The following is a 16,520-nucleotide window of genomic DNA, read 5'->3' as shown; positions in this document are numbered from 1 at the left end:
GAAGAAGAAAAAGCAGAGCAAACGGATTTTACAGAAGCTCTCTTCCAGTTCCCCTCACTTCTACATCAGGTTTTCTTGTCTTTGGTGAAAGATAATACTTAGCCTTGTGGAGTCAAGAGAACATCTTGACCCCACATTCTTTATGACTGTCAGGTTCAATATTCAAGCACTTTGTTGTCATTGTGAAGCACAAAAAAACGCTTAGAAAAATCCCTGTAAGTGCCATTTGTGTTGTTTTTGGAACCTCCCACCACTTAGCAGGGGGACATGCTCTCCATTAGGCAAAGGTGATATACCTCAGATTAATGGAGCTCTGGCTGTTGCTCAATCAGCTGGAGAAGCACATAGTTTTTTGACTCTGTTTTTAAACTATCATTCTTATTTCTCATTTTCTATTATACCTTTGGGATTGTAGTGTGTTTTTTGCCAATCAAAAAAGGTCACACCAGCTGCTCTGACACATGTATAATGGTTTATTATATTATATTTTGACTGAATAACTGTTTTGAGTTTGTTTAAGTTTACGGAATGGAAGGAATAAATACTAAATACTTTTGAATCAGTGAATCATTTTTACAAATAAGAATGATAGTTTAAAAACAGAGTTTTAACATCAATAATTCGTAAGGATGTCAAAATAGTGTAACTAGGAAAGAAGTATCCTGAAAGAAGTAAACGGCACAGATTACTATTGTGCAAGTATTCAGCATCTTAGATTTTTATTGCGACAGTGTTTTGACTGTTCCTCTAGTCTATAACATTACATTTTAAAGATGTTTCCTGTAGTAATATGATAACAATAATAATAATAATAACAACAATAATGTTAAAAGCTACTTTAAGACAAGAAAAGTCACATTACTCAAGACTGTCTGCTTCAAACCAAAGAATTGGGTGAGAACTACAGTAGCTTCTTATCATTGTCTATCATTTCACTCTCAACAAAATGGAACTTGTGAAACTCTTCTGTAAGGAACAATTGGGAAAATACTTTTCAACGTGTAAACATTGACATGCACAGTGTCCTTTTTTTCCTTTAATCCCAAAGAGAAATAAGGCAAACACCAACTGAAGCATAATTTTACATCTTGAAATTGAGTAAAATATACTTGGAATTAATTCAGCCACAATTAATCAACCGTTATGGCAGAGGTTAATGAGGTAATGTATCATGTTTTGTAATTTGTGAAAATACTATTTGTGTGGGCCACACTGTGGTGTAGTGGTTAGCACTCTCGCCTTGCAGCGAGAAGACCCGGGTTCGAGCCCCGGTTGGAACAAGGGCCTTTCTGCATGGAGTTTGCATGTTCTCCCTGTGTGTGCGTGGGTTCTCTCCGGGTACTCCGGCTTCCTCCCACAGTCCAAAAACATGCAATGTGGGGATAGGTAAATTGGACACTCCAAATTGACCATAGGAGTGAGTGTGAGAGTGAATGGTTGTTTGTCTCTATCTGTGTGTGGCCCTGCGATGGACTGGCGAACTGTCCAGGGTGTACCCCGCCTATCGCCCGATGTAGCTGAGATTGGCACAGCACCCCCCGCGACCCTCTGGTTGAGGATAAAGCGGTAGATGATGACTGACTGACTGACTATTTGTGTGTTCTGCCATCTAGTGGAGCAACCATTACTACAATGGCAAGTTGTAGTGACTCACTGCCTGCTGTTGCCACTGATAGCGACTGTTGCCCGTTATTAATAGAGGAAGATTATGAATGCTATTTTGACGGTAGGAATAAAATAAAAAAATAGGACCCTTCAATGGCAGGTTCTCCCAAATCTGCAGAGGATTTCTGATATTTAATTGTCACCTTTTCTCCTTTTTTATCTGCAAAGATAATGGTTATGTTTGCAAACCATGGTTGGAAATGGCTTCATTAATATCTATTGTGACTGACCCTAAAAACATCACTGTGGTCCAGAGAGACATGCTTGTACTAAAACGTTTGGCATACACCGTTTTCAAATAATATTCAGTCAATTAAGTGAATTAAGCACTGTGCAGAGTATGAGAATGAACAAGGAGGAAGTTCAGGTATAGGAACATGGGAAAAGGCATATTATAATGTGTTGATGTCACCATTCCACTATCTGTCTGATCTGTAAATGCCCTTAGGAAAATATTTCAGCTCCAACAAAACAAACAGACAGATATTCCGTAATTGTCAGGGATGTTTAATGTGATGTGACTGGCTGCAGAAATGGAATTTAACCAGCAGATGTCAGTAGAGGCCCAACAATATCATTACATAAATGTATGGATAGAGCCTTGCTCATCAGACCTGACTCTCATAGCAGCGATGAAAAACATTCAATCCAGTCCAGAACAGCTGCACAAAGGTCACAAAGAGAAATCTGGAAGCGGTTCTTTTGTCCAACTGAATATTCTTCTTTCCATTATCCGCAGGTATCTTTGGGCCATTGGCAAAAATGTGTGGAAAAGATGGAAGAAAAGATTCTTTGTGCTGGTTCAGGTAAGCACACATAATAAAGTTGTGTTTACACTGGTACTTCCTGGATGAGATGAGTTACAGATGTGATAAAACATAAGCAAACTCCCCAAAAAACCTTTTTACAAAAGGCTTTAGAGTACAATGAATCATAATAAATAAGTGTTCTTTCTTTTTTTTTAATGAAACACTTTCTAATCAAATAATTTATCAACACATTCTTCCAATGTTTTGACAACCTCTGAAGTCTGATCTGGTTGAGCTTGCTATTAATCATCAGTGTATAGTGTGTGTCTGGAAAAACAGTCACATCATCTTGATCTGTGCTCACTTTTAACAAATCTCCCAAACTCCGACTGAAGTGAATGCACAGCGAGCTCCATCACCACATCACACCCAGCAGAGAACCACCGAGCAGCCGTCAGTGTGAGCTCTGCTGCACGGGCAAACATCTTCACTGGCCACATGTTGTGTTGCACGGTTAGAAAGGGAGATGCAGCCAAGCTGTCTTCTCTTGACTGTCAGAGGAGGAATGATGGAGAGGCCAAGCAGGCTTTTGTCAGGAGTTGGGGGTGGGGAGTGGTGTATATGTGTGTGTTTGTTAGTGCGTATATTTGTGGACGGGGTGGTGTAAGCAGCCATTTCCTGGTGGCTCTACGTTAGGAAGTTGGCAGTGGGGGTTTGTGGGAGTAGGGTGTGTGTTTGTGTGTGTGTGTGTTGGGGGGTGGGGGGCAGGCCTGTCTCCTGTGTGTAGCTGAGGATATGTCTCAGAGCTACAAGTTGACAGGGGATTGACAAAGTCGAGTGAACACTAGCCGGTCTAACACTCGCAGCTAGAAAAGCCTGTGTGCTGCCAAATTGAAGCCTCCCGTTTGCTCCCAGCTAAATATATAGCAAGTGACAAATATTGGTCAATAGACTGTGTGCGCATGCATGTGTTTGCGTGTGTGTGTGTGTGTTCGGAGCGGCACACTCACTCTCTGGTCATTGCTTTTTGCGTCTGAGTGCACATGCACTTTTTGTTGCCATTTCAGAGATGTTGCATTGCAGGGCCTTTTTTTTTCTTCGCCCACTGTCTGTTCTGTTCAGTTCATGTAAAGTCTGGTGAGTAAGTGCTCACTCTTGGCATTTTGTTACCCAGCCAGGTCTTTATATTCATAATCTGCTGCCCTCAAATGAATCGAAAACATTAATTAAGTTTGTGTGAGTCAGACAGACTCCATAGACTGATGTTGTTGTGTAATGGTTTAGCAATTATGTCATATTTTATTGTCCTCAATGTGGAAAACTGCCTCTGTCTATTTAAAAAGAAATATGGAAAAATATAGAGCTCAAGAAAGTATAATCCACAGGCAATAAATTCAGTTAAATTATTTCATATATATATATATACATGTATGTATATATATATATATATATATATATATATATATAGAGAGAGAGAGAGAGAGAGAGTATGATAATTTTCACTGGTTCAAAGCTATCGTCGACACATTGCTGGTGTGTACGAAAAGGGTATGTGATTATAGCTGCACCACAAAAAAAAAATAAAAAATATATATATAATTTATTTTTTACACCCCAGCAATGTGTCGACGATAGCTTTGAACCAGTGAAAATGATCATACTCTCCTCAGCAGCTCAGCGTGGCTCCTTCATCAGTCTGAATGAATATATCACACAGACATAAATGCTACATTTCCATCAAGTTTTCGATCTTTTTCACAGCAGCCACTATGACTCTGTTTTAGCAGGAAGAGCACGAGTGTTACTCATCACATTAATGGGGCCTCTGTTCAGTTCATGTTAGTCAGGGCAGTGTGACAGTGAAATAGCAGGCACTCGGAGACTGTGGCAGCTAAATGGAATGGAACTCAGCCAGTATTAATTTGATTATTTACACCTGTGCTTTTCTGTGACTCAGGCTATCAAGATGTCTGTTATGGAACTGGAGATCTTATTATAAAGTCATTTTGTTGCACCCTTTTGTATAGTGCTATCCAAAAAAAAGATGACTAAGTCATTTTATAGAAACACAAGAAGCATTTTGTCACATTTAAGGAAGACTGAGGGTCGTGAGCCCCTTCCCTTGTTATTTTGGATATTGTAAATGAAGTTTGGGAATCCCTGCTGTGTGCTATGCTGCAACTAATTTTTTTTAGAAGAAAAAATTAGAAGAAGTATAAAACATTTGCAGTGCTAATCAAGAAGCAGGCGTTAACAAATGTTGATAATTTGATTTCTTCTTAAGTCAATGAATGTGAAGAAAACTTTCTAACTCATGTTTTGTTGGAAAGGATTCAGTGATCCTGCACTGATACCACAGGACGGGGGCACTGAACGACACCATTTCATGTTTACACGTGAAAATGAAACACCTTTAAAATCATGTATCACATCCTTTCCCCGAAACTATACTGTCATATAAATATTTTACTTTTAAAACTTTTCCTGTTGGTTCCATTTGTGCAAATGTTCGTCTACAGTCAGCGTGTCTTTAATTTCACCTGTCGGGATGACACGTTTCAACACTTACATGCTAATGTGTCTCTGTTCCTTTAATTTGTTTTCATGAAGTTGAAAATCAAACAAATTGACTGGGTCAGTAGCTGCTGACATCACCTGATGATGCTTCATAACAGCTGTTAAAGTCCTAATGGACAAATTGAGTGTTCATTAGTCAAATGAGTTAATGAAGTTCTGAGTCTTTTACATGCAGATATGTCTCCTCCTAGAGGTACATTATAAATGGTGATCGTAACATTAGATGATAGATAGATAGATAGATAGATAGATAGTTTCCCTCTCAGATGGTATCCCCCTTGTCTCTCTGAACACAATGTCTTTATTTTATTAGGAAGTAAATTATTTCTTGCTTTGAATATTATTTTGAAATTTAAAACACAGCTTCAATAGTGCCACATTTGAATAAATGAAGTGTTACCTATGTGAGTGTAACATATGAGTGGTTGGGGGTTTGACTCCTGGCTACGCTTGCCTACATGCCGACATGTCCTTGGGCAAGACACTTAACCCCACATTGCTCCTGTGCTGGCAGCGTGTGAGTGAGTATGAAAGATGAGTAATAGAAAAATGTGCTGCACGTAGATGCAGTGGGTGAATGGCTAAAGCAGCTTTGAATGGTCTTAAACACGAGAAAAGCACTATATGAATACAGACCATTTACCATTTACTTGCTGTCAAGCATAAGCTATCATGAATATAAATTACAAATTAAATTGATGACCCAACATAATGCTAATAATAATAATAATAATAACTTCATTTATAAAACAGTATTACAAGGTGATGTTCAATAAATGTGAGTAAAACTTAAAACATGGTAATACACAATGTACAGCCAAAACATTAAAATATAAGATAAATTAAATGAATAAACGCAATTCACATATGATATTATGGAGATTTAAAAGGTGATGCTGCGTTTGCTAGTCTCAGATCTTCAGGCAGGGAGTTCCTCAGCCAAGGAGTCTTTACGGCAACAGCTCTGTCACCTTCAGTGACGAGCCTGGTTTTTGGGGAGCACTCAGTCGGGCCCTGCTGGAGGATCTCAGGCAGCCATCAGGCTCATATGGTATTAAAAGGTCACAAACATAGACTGGAGCCAGACCTTTTAAATCTTTACTCTAGACTCTACAACTCACAGGTAACCTGTGCAGGTCAGCTGGGATTGGTTTTTATGTGTGTGTCTGGCAGCAACATTCTCAAGCCGCTGTAGCCCTTGTACGTTTTGTTTGCCGATACCAGAATTAAGTAGTAGTAGAGAAAACACAACAGAGCTCACCTTGCACAGCACATTTACCAAAGAAGCATAATTACCAAATAACAAAGTACCTCAAAATGCCCCAGGAAAAAAACAAACAGTACATAAAGGTATTAGATGTTGCATAACAATTATACAAAGTAGATGTGTTTAGTTAAAAACATATAAAGGTTGTAAATGTTGCACAGTGAGTATAAACTATTGGACTGAGGGAAGCTTGGAGCTGCTGCTCTTCACCATATGTTATCATTGATGCAGAGTTTAGGTTACAGGCACTTTCCAACTCTAAAACTGAACACAGACAGATCAAAGTTTAAAATGTACATTTTAAGGACATCTTGAATTAAAACATGTGCACATTGTAAGGAGATGCCACTGCAGCAAAGGCTGCCTTATTATCTCCTTTTACTTTGTACCACCAGTATTACGCAAGCCTCCACATACAATTACATACAATTTGAACTCATTGGATTTACGTTAAATTCACTTCAGTTCATTTCAGTCAACTTCCAATTAAATGTTTGTAAATGTGTTGCATTTTTAATGACTTTACAGTAATATAAGCAAGAAAAGTTTATTAAAGACATTCTAATGTAGAACTCTATCTGCTGTTGCATATACAGGTATATATGCACCAGTTGACCCCACATCAGGGTTCATATCGTAAGTTTTTGCTCTGAAGTTTGTTTGTGAACGCAAACGCCACAACAAGCAAATCATCTCCGGTATTCATTTTTCCTTTAATGATGTGAACATAAATGACTGCAGCGATCCTCTCTCTCTCTCTCTCACTGTCTCTCCATCTTTTCTTTCTGCTGACTGACAGCTGAAACTGAGAGACAGAGACACTGGGAGGAAAGGAGGCTGGTGGTTTGGGGTGCGGGTGAGTGGGTTGTTGGGTGGAGTAGTGGGGGTTTGGTAGTTTAGACTCGGATTTGCCTTTGTGGTGTCCTGGAGGCCAGGAAGCTGTACGAGAGTTGGTGCAGTTCCCTCCATCTCTCATTCGTGGCCTCAGGTCTCATCAGTGCTGTCGTCAGGAATCTCATTTGTCACACACATGGAGGGAAATCCAACACACACACACACACACACACACACAGAGGATGCAGCTGCAGCTAAAGTGAGAGCTGCCACTTGCAGCGGTGGAGGTGGTGACAGCGCCTGATTGGCCAGGGCTGGTGATGTGTGGTGACAGGCTGGTATGACTGGCAGCTACAGTGGCAGCAGACAGGCTACAGTTAGCAACAGAGCAACTACCTCTTACCGCCACAGGAGGCATTGTGAGAACCCCAGCCAAAATGGATTAATACGGTTTTTCATTAACACTAACTAGAACTGGCTAAGCTCCACCAGAAATGAAAAACAAAGCATTTGCTTGAACAGATGAATGCTTTCAACAGCAGAAGAGATTGTGAATTTATAACGGACCACAACTTCCTTGAGTTTTAGAATGCCTATTCATTGATCATGTGGTAGTTTCACATGTTGTCTGTAAGTCATGCTTCCAGAAAGATTCCAGGTGTCTCTTACTTTGATGATGTTTGGTTTGCTCTTTGGAGACTTAGTGGAAGCTCTGGAATCATCTTCCTGCCTGGATGGATCTTGGAGCAAGGTTGAAAAGATTAAACTTCACATGAATCATTTGTATGTGTGTGGATGATATTACAATATATTGTTACATTTTTGGTTAGGCAGCAGTTGGTGGTATAGTTTATAGCTGACCTAACAGAATATGTTATATGCTCAGGTAATGAATCATCCTTTCTTCTCGATATGATTGGTGCAGGTGAGTCAGTACACCTTTGCCATGTGCAGCTACAGAGAGAAGAAGGCCGAGCCTGTGGAGCTTCTCCAGCTGGACGGTTACACTGTGGACTACACTGACCCTCAGCCAGGTAACAGTAGCACTTCACATTGCAATATCATGAAGAACAGTTTCCACGGTTAAGGCAGACGGTCTCAATAGTTTATTTTGACGTGATCTGGGGTCCAGTTTACACCGAGAATCTTCCTATGTCCATCTCTCAGGTTTGGATGGTGGTCGGACGTTCTTTAACGCTGTGAAAGAGGGCGACACTGTGATCTTTGCCAGCGATGATGAGCAGGACCGGATTCTCTGGGTGCAGGCCATGTACCGAGCCACTGGCCAGTCACACAAGCCAGTTCCTCCCACCCAGGTCCAGAAACTCAACTCGAGGGGAAGCACGGCACCACAGCTTGATGCACCCATATCTCAGTTCTGTAAGTTTTCATCTCTGGTACTTTTTACACCAAAAAGATGATTTCCCCCCTAATAGGATATAGCCTGACCTTGACATGGAGGCCTCTGTCCTGGCACAAATGGGATGTTCAGGTTTTTGAAATTGTGGTTAAATAAAGTACTGACATATTTTCAGCACAGACTTTGCAAAATCTGCTGCCATCGTTGAATCACAGTTTCTCTTGCTGAGAAAAAATGATTTTGGCCACTGAACAAAAATGCTAACCGAATACAATCTAAGGCTACTTAGGTGTAAAATATCTTGAGAATGTTTGCCGCTTTGTCTTACCTTTATCTTAAGTTCCATAGTGCCAATGCAGATGATGCAGATCTGCTCAGGATCTGACAGTAGTGCCATTCACCCTGTTGTAAGTTGACATTATTTCAAGGTTGGAATCGTACATTGTGCCGCTTTAAGTGAACAAAATCCATTTTTCCTCATTTCCCTGTTGACAGCCATCTTGTTAGTTAGTGAGTGTCCGTGTGTCAAACTGGTTCTCCGGGAAGTCAGTACTGATGTGTCAGTGCTTTATATTAAAAAAATGGAATTATCCCTTTGACGTTAGTGTAAGACATTCTTGTTTATTGCAGCCCAAATTAATGTTGGGTTTTTAATTCATATCAGTCTTCTTGAAGCCTAAGAATATCCACTTCTATAATAATATCTCTTCACACTGAAATATTAACAGAATAAAAATAATTACAGGTTTTTCCGTTCATCAGTCACAGTTTTGTTGTGCTCGGTGTCTCACTCGGTCTCCTACTGTGCAGTTGTCCTCATATTTTTTTTACATATCAGCCAATTATGTCGTTAGTCTTCCTCCTGGTTATTTATGTTTTCGACTGTTACTCTATGTGCTGCTTTGCTCTTTGTTGTAGAACTGCTGTAGTGTTAAAGTGTTGGTGGCTTTGCTGTGTGTCTTTATGTTTCTCTATTTGTTCCTTCTTCCTTTTTTTCCCCTCCTCTTCTTCTTCTTCGTCTTCTTCTTCTAAACCCTGACCCTGCTATCTTGTAGCTGGATTAAAGGGTAAGTGCTTTCCTCCACTTTCTTTCTCCCCCCCCCCCCCCCTTGTTGTCTGTCACTCCTTCTCATTTAATAACTTTCTGTGTGCTACTGCTCTAAGAGGACAGAGATATACGTCACTACTGAAGCTTATTTTCACAACTTATGATTTTCTTAAATTTCTTATATTATACTCCTTACATTTGTATTATTTGCTTTGGCTGTGCTTTTGTCTGCATATTTGCTATGTGTCAAACACATATGATACAGCAAAATCAAGATTCACATACTGTATGATAAAACGATATTACTAGGATCTGGAAAGGGAAGCCAATGTTAAAGTGCCTTAAACCTCTCTTCTTTTGAATTGCCATCAGGGGGCAACTCCACTGGTTTCAAATAAGGATGTATGACCCCAGTCAAAGAAAAAAAATTCTAAAAAGCATGGTATAGGCTTTAGGGCAGTGGTGTTACATTTGTTCAACAGGGACATCATAAGGCCGGAATATTTGTTTCTAACATAATGACTTATATGTGAATTTGTACGGTATATTGTATACTTTGAGGGAACCATGGTAAGAAACCCTATAACTATGGATCCCCAAAGTCTAATAAAACAGCCCTGAGTGCTGTACTCATTTGTATAAGTGTCACATGTAGTTTATAAATGAAAGTACAGTCCTTAGAATCAGTTATACAACCTGTTTAATGCGTTAATGTTGAATATATAGTGATTCTAAAATTTGTAATTTTGTAATTGTAGTTTCTGTAACTGTATAAATAACTGCAACATATAAACAGTCTGTTTATATCAAGAGTAATCAAGAGTTATAAAGCAAAAACATGGGATTCAAATTATTATTATTTAGCAACAATGACAATTAAAATAATAATACACACTCTAGTATATGCACTAGTAGAAAAAAACAGATTTATTGTCCGCTCAAAAGAAATGACCTGTTGTGCTCAAACATGTCATTACCACTTTTTTGTTATTACCACCAAGTGTGGATACATGAATGTCTGACTAAAAAAATAAGAAAAAGAAACAGCTGGATTCAGCTGCATTCATCTGTCACTCCACCTGGATTAACAGATGACTGAATTATGTCTCAGTGATACTTAAAGCCACTTATTAGTTGCACAAGAGAAAGAAAAAAAAGTAAGAAACAAGCTATCTGCTAAACAGAAAGTGTACAATACAGTAAGCAACAAATACATGCCGATCAAAACGCCTAATAAATAAATGCATTAGTGTAAGTGAATTTTCTGAGCAAGCTGCTTTTGACACAACCACGGCAATCCCACTGAGTCCCAGCAGCTGGTAATTACCAAGTTAAAAGTGCCAGGTCATGAATAATACAGTGTGGTTGCTGCACAATTAAATCAGGCAGCAATCAGTCAATGTTACCAAATAACTACTCGGCGGTTCACACCTGGATCAGCGCACTGAAAAAATATAACATCATGCCACCCCCCACACCTATCCACCCACACACACACTCATCACCGACCCACATCAAAATAGGCCCCATTAAAACATAAAGAGTTGATGTTGTTTTGACATGTAGTGCTTTGCAACATGTTAATAAACATACAGTAGGTTGAGTGACATTATGCTGTATTTATTTTTTCAGTTATATGTCACATCTTTTTATTTAATTTTTATACAGCAGCTATTCCCAAACCTAAGAACACCTTGGACCAATTTAATTTCAGAACATTAATTAAAATTCACCCGAACTCTCTAATCCCTTTCTAATCAACATGTTTGCTTTGATTTCTTTCTGCCTCAGTGCCAATGCTCCATTACGCCCTGTGCCTGACTGACTGCCTTTTAAAAGTGATCACAATTTATTTTTTCTTACAGATTTTGAAGCTTAATTGCAAAACTTGAAAATTAAAAACCTGAAAAACTGTACCTGGCAACTGGTACTTCTGAACACACAACTAATGAACAAAACTGCAGCATTGCCTTCATATACTGTAGCTGAACATATATTACTATGGGTGACATCACATATTCCCCAAAAACATGTCCAATTTAGTATGAGCTCAGTGTGAAAATACTTTGATTTATTAATTTTAGGCTACTTTTCCATATGCGTAAAGCTTTGTTGTCAGATACATGTGGATGCTAAAGCTGCACACCTTACTTGTGTTGGGTAAATGTGAAAATACCAAACTAGAGGCTTTCAAATGGGTTTTCACAAACCAGTGGGTGACATCATGGCGGGCTGACACTTGATCAGATATTGGACAGAATGTTGTTCTGAGATCAGATGTAAGAGGATATATTGCTTCCACTTATTGACTAATGCTTGAGTTGCTCGCCCCACTGACACTTCAATTCACAACAACATGAATTCAGCACAGGTTAAAGGTTAGTAAGAATCAGTGACATCTAATGGTGGGACTGCTAATTTTAACAAGTGGAGGACAACTCCTCCCACCCCTTTCTTCACCTACCGAAAAGGATTTTGTTCTTCTTTTTTTCTGCGTTCTAGGCTTTCACTGCAAAACACACAATGTACGCTGTGGCTGGTTTGTCTATTCGGGCTGCTGTAAAAACAAGAAGGGTAGCCTCCACAGACCCTTGCCTAAAGTATACAGATGACTTATTCCAAGGCTATGAATTATTTTTTTTTTTAAACCATTTAAAGCCATTATAGACTCATACAAACATAATTATCGGTAGTAGGTATATTACATTTTTGCCAATAAACCCTCCTAAATCTTACCCTGCGGACCCAGTATAGTTATATAAAAATGTTATCCTCATGGCAAAAAGAGGAAAAGGTAGTGTGTCAGAGAAAGAGAGAGAGGTTAAGTATTGAGAAAACTTATGACAACCCTCAGAAGTGTACTGACAGACAGCTCAGAGTGTCTCCTGGTCAGTCCACAATAAACCTTAACTCATGTGCTCCATAGCCCCAGTAGGTTTTGACCATTAAACCCAGGACCAGCAGTGTGTCCACTGCCTCCTGGTTCCTATTCCTCTGGATCTATAAATGAATAGCAGCCATCAATCACTGTCAGGTCAGTCCTTCCTCTGCCCAGACGGACTGGGGTGACTAATGTCACAGCATGTTACTGTCCAGTCCTCCCGCCTCCACTCCTGCCCACTCACATCAAAGAGACCTGACAGGGCACCAGCCACAGACCATAGGGGCACCACAATGTCACCTTTTTAGATTTTTTTTCGGGGTGAGGGGGGGGGGGACTTGTTGAGGGGACACAATCAGCTCCCAGCATCTCGGGCTTTGGTTTGGTTGTTGATTGACAGCTGGGGTGCCCTCACTGGGCAGTGAAGAGGACGACTGCTGACAAATCTCTTGATTCCTGTGTAGCTCTGTGTACTCTTAATTCTCATCTGTCCCATGTTTGTGCTGAGTGACGGGACACTGTGTTGTTTTTTATGTAATGGGCCAAAATTGATCAAACAGTTATTGTTGTATGTTACACCAAGAGACCACTGGCCAATAAGAGGAGAATAGTAGTTTTGAGCTTTGAACTTTAGTTTCCTTCTGTAAAGTGACACCAGTAGCCTGTATTTGGACATAGAATAAGCGGATATGGTTCAGTGGGAAGAGAAGGTTGGGGGCTCGATCGCTGGCTCCTCTAGTCTACATGCTGATATGTCCTCAAGACACTTAAACCTAAATTGTTACTAGGTACAAGAGTGGTGTGATAGAAAGAGCACTATAAATGCATGTGCTGTATGAATGTCTGTGTCACTGGCAAAGGCAGAAGCATTAGTGAGACAAGCTTATTGACTGGGCAAACCAAACAAATGCTACTGACCCTGGATTCACCATCCACCAAGTTTGTTTGTACAAATGTAATGTCTTCAGGGATTTTTTTTTTTTGAAAAGTAAAAAGCTGGAATCACAATCACTTCCTGAAAGCTCTTGTCTATCTTAACTTTACCTTGAGTCATTCCTGGCAACCACCATGAAGGGATCATAATAGAGTAATTTGTTAAAAACCCGACTGAATAACTAATAACTAATACTTTGAGATCATTGTTTTAATAACACTTGTGTGAAATGTCATGACATTTGACATATGCGTCATTCTTCCTGTCTGTGTCCTCGCTGGACTGGTAAATGGGTGTGTTTAGATGCTGATCGGGCCCAGAAGCACGGCATGGATGAGTTTATTTCAGCCAACCCCTGTAACTTTGACCACGCCTCGCTCTTTGAGCTTGTACAGCGACTCACCCTGGACCACAGGCTCAACGACTCCTACTCCTGCCTGGTGAGGAAATACTGTATACTGTATATCTGTGCAACTGTCAAACTGGGTATGACACTCGTTTATTCAAATGTGAGAAGATTAAACATACCTGTGATCCCCCTCCTGATGGGGAGAAAGAAATTTGGCTAAACATATTGGACAAAAAAAAAATGGCTGTGTTTTCATCATGGTATGGTTCGGTTCAGTATGGTTTGGAATGTAAAGCCCTGGGTCAGGTTTGCATTTAGTCTGAGAACAGTACCTCTACGTGATCGGCGGGGTGTGGACTGTGCTCCACCAGTATAGTTCCACCTTGACCGTACTGTACCATTTCACTCTGGTATCCCAAGGGAAGTGTTCCAAAGAATGGAATGGTTGGGGCTTGTTATTTTGGTACTATTTCTACTGGAAACACAAAAGAAATACATACCATACTGTACCAAATTGAACCAGGCCACTCAGTGGAAACACACCTATATTGGCCGTCAGCTGTACTGATTTCTCAAGATCAACATTAGCCATAGAAAAACTCAGTCAACCTGTACTTTAGGACACTAACATGGCAGTGCTCTTCTGTGATGCCCCGCAGGGTTGGTTCAGTCCTGGTCAGGTGTTCGTCTTGGACGAGTACTGCGCTCGCTATGGCGTTCGAGGCTGTCATCGCCATCTATGCTACCTGAGTGATCTGCTGGAGAGGGCGGAGAACGGAGCCATGATCGACCCTACCCTTCTGCATTACAGCTTTGCCTTCTGTGCCTCTCATGTCCATGGAAACAGGTACAAATCAAACTGCCGGGTGCAAACTGTCTTTGTATGCGACAATGACGGGTCAGTCATCATACTGTATACTGTATGGGAACAGATGTGATGTATATATCAAATATATGCCCCCACGCTTTTCAATCAGATTTAGGTTGTTTCTTTTTGCATGCTTTTTTATTGCATGTTGTTTGCATGCTCACTTTAACTTTCTTTTGTTCTTTTTTTCTTGTCTTATTGTAACCTTTTTTTCCCCTTTACTTTCCCATAAATAACCTTTTGTCCACTGTTGCCTAAACCCTGTACTTCCACACATCCACATCTAGTCAGCGTGTGTTTGAGTTGCTAAATTGGCCAGTATCTCAGGCCGAACTCGAACAGGCCCTTTTCCCTTGTGTCCCTGAACTCCCCGCCCAAACTGCTAAGAGAGAACTCAAAATCATTGAGTTCATGAAGAAAAAGGACTTCTGGTCCCCAATTTTCTCAGGAACCAGGAGGTAAGTCTGATCCTGCTGATCCTCATTAATTTATATCCAGATAATATGATGATTCAGTCAGAGTCAGTCAGTTTTGTATCACAAACCTCGAGCATCTAGAAAAACCAAACTCTTCACTATGGGACTGAACTTGGGACTGAAGTAATTGTTTTAAAAATCAAAATCGCAATTTAAAACATTACCAAAGTTTGCGACTGTCTGTAGAACAGTTCATATCAGTAAATATTCATCCTTGGATAAGGACACATATTAGATTTTTTTGATGGTATTTTGTGTGGTATCTCTCACCCCCTACTGGGGATGGTGTGTGCTCCTCAATCTTGGGTCCTTTACCAGAGGCCTTTGAGTGTAAGGGTCCTGCACAGTATCTTAGCTGTTCCTTCTTGACAGTGATCTCAGATGTTGTACCTGGAATCTGCTGTAACCACTCTCCCAGTTAGTGGGTAACAGCCTGTCTTTAATCTCCATAATCTTTTCTAGCTCTTCTCTCAGTCCTTGGTATTTCCTGAGCTTCTCCTGTTTTTTCTTCTTGTTAGTATTGCTTTGGATTGCTACATCTATCACCACTGACTTCTTCTGTTATTTGTCGACTAGTACAAGGTCGGATGGGTTCGGCAGTCACCACTTTGTCAGTCCAGATCTGGAAGTCCCACAGGATCTTTGTCATTCTCAAAGGTCTAGATCTAGGAGATGTCTTTCCAATTTGACCATAAGACTTCCAGACTAAGGGTACAAGCTATGTAGGGGCTTGTCCCTCTCTGACGGTTCATCCACTTTTTTTTTGTCTGAGGTTTTCACTGGGCAGTTCATCTTTGGGGGGCATGTTCATGATGTACATGATGGCTCTGACACTCACTATTCCTTGACTCAGGATGCTGGATTTGGGAAGAAAACCTCTGTACAGTGTGAGGAGCTTCCTTGTCTTGATGTCTGTGGCTTATATCCTTGGTTTTGACCATCCTATTATTCCAGATGGGTATCTTTATGACTGGCAGGGTGCATGTGTTGGACCTTGTTCTTCTCATTCATTGTCCTCTGCCCGTGTTTGTGTGTAGTGTTGTTTCCATTCTGACATCCATATGTTGTTCACTGGAGCCACTGCTATGTTCAGCACAGTTTATTATCTATATTACATTGCCATGCAAATTCACATCAATAATAATAATAAACAAAAGTGCCCTACACATACACATCCACATCAACAGACATCAAACAGAGACCTGCTCAGTCAGTCCAGCCAGTGTGCCTGCAGGTTGAGGCATGGTTGACAGGTTGACAGGTTGTCATGTGTGATGGGCTGGATGTCTCTGCTACCGACACTGGTGTGTTTGGCCACACCTCAAACCCTCTGTCCCCTCTCCTAATAGCCAGCTGGCCTGGAGGTATTGGTGGACCGAGCTGGGCTCAGTTGACCAGTCGCCCGCTACAGCGTCAGGATTTAACTCATGTCCAGTATCTATGCTTTAAAAGAATGATCTATACTTAATTATTTAATTAGCATATTTAAAGTGTTTTACAAATTGAGCATGT

General features: G+C 40.4%; 1 protein-coding gene across 3 annotated transcripts in view; it reads left to right on the top strand.

The window, feature by feature from the left end:
- Positions 1–16,520, top strand: part of cadpsa (Ca2+-dependent activator protein for secretion a) — a 126,500-nt gene that overhangs the window by 58,912 nt on the left and 51,068 nt on the right. For all 3 annotated transcript variants that reach the window (XM_058631681.1, XM_058631680.1, XM_058631679.1), the window contains exons 9-13: positions 2,405–2,471; positions 8,018–8,126; positions 8,260–8,472; positions 13,619–13,755; positions 14,324–14,511. In XM_058631681.1, coding sequence (XP_058487664.1) covers positions 2,405–2,471; positions 8,018–8,126; positions 8,260–8,472; positions 13,619–13,755; positions 14,324–14,511 — 714 coding nt within the window. The remainder of the gene's footprint in view (positions 1–2,404; positions 2,472–8,017; positions 8,127–8,259; positions 8,473–13,618; positions 13,756–14,323; positions 14,512–16,520) is intronic.

Source organism: Solea solea, chromosome 6 (assembly GCF_958295425.1).
Source record: "Solea solea chromosome 6, fSolSol10.1, whole genome shotgun sequence".
NCBI lineage: Eukaryota > Metazoa > Chordata > Actinopteri > Pleuronectiformes > Soleidae > Solea > Solea solea.
This window is presented reverse-complemented; position numbering and strand designations above follow the sequence as displayed.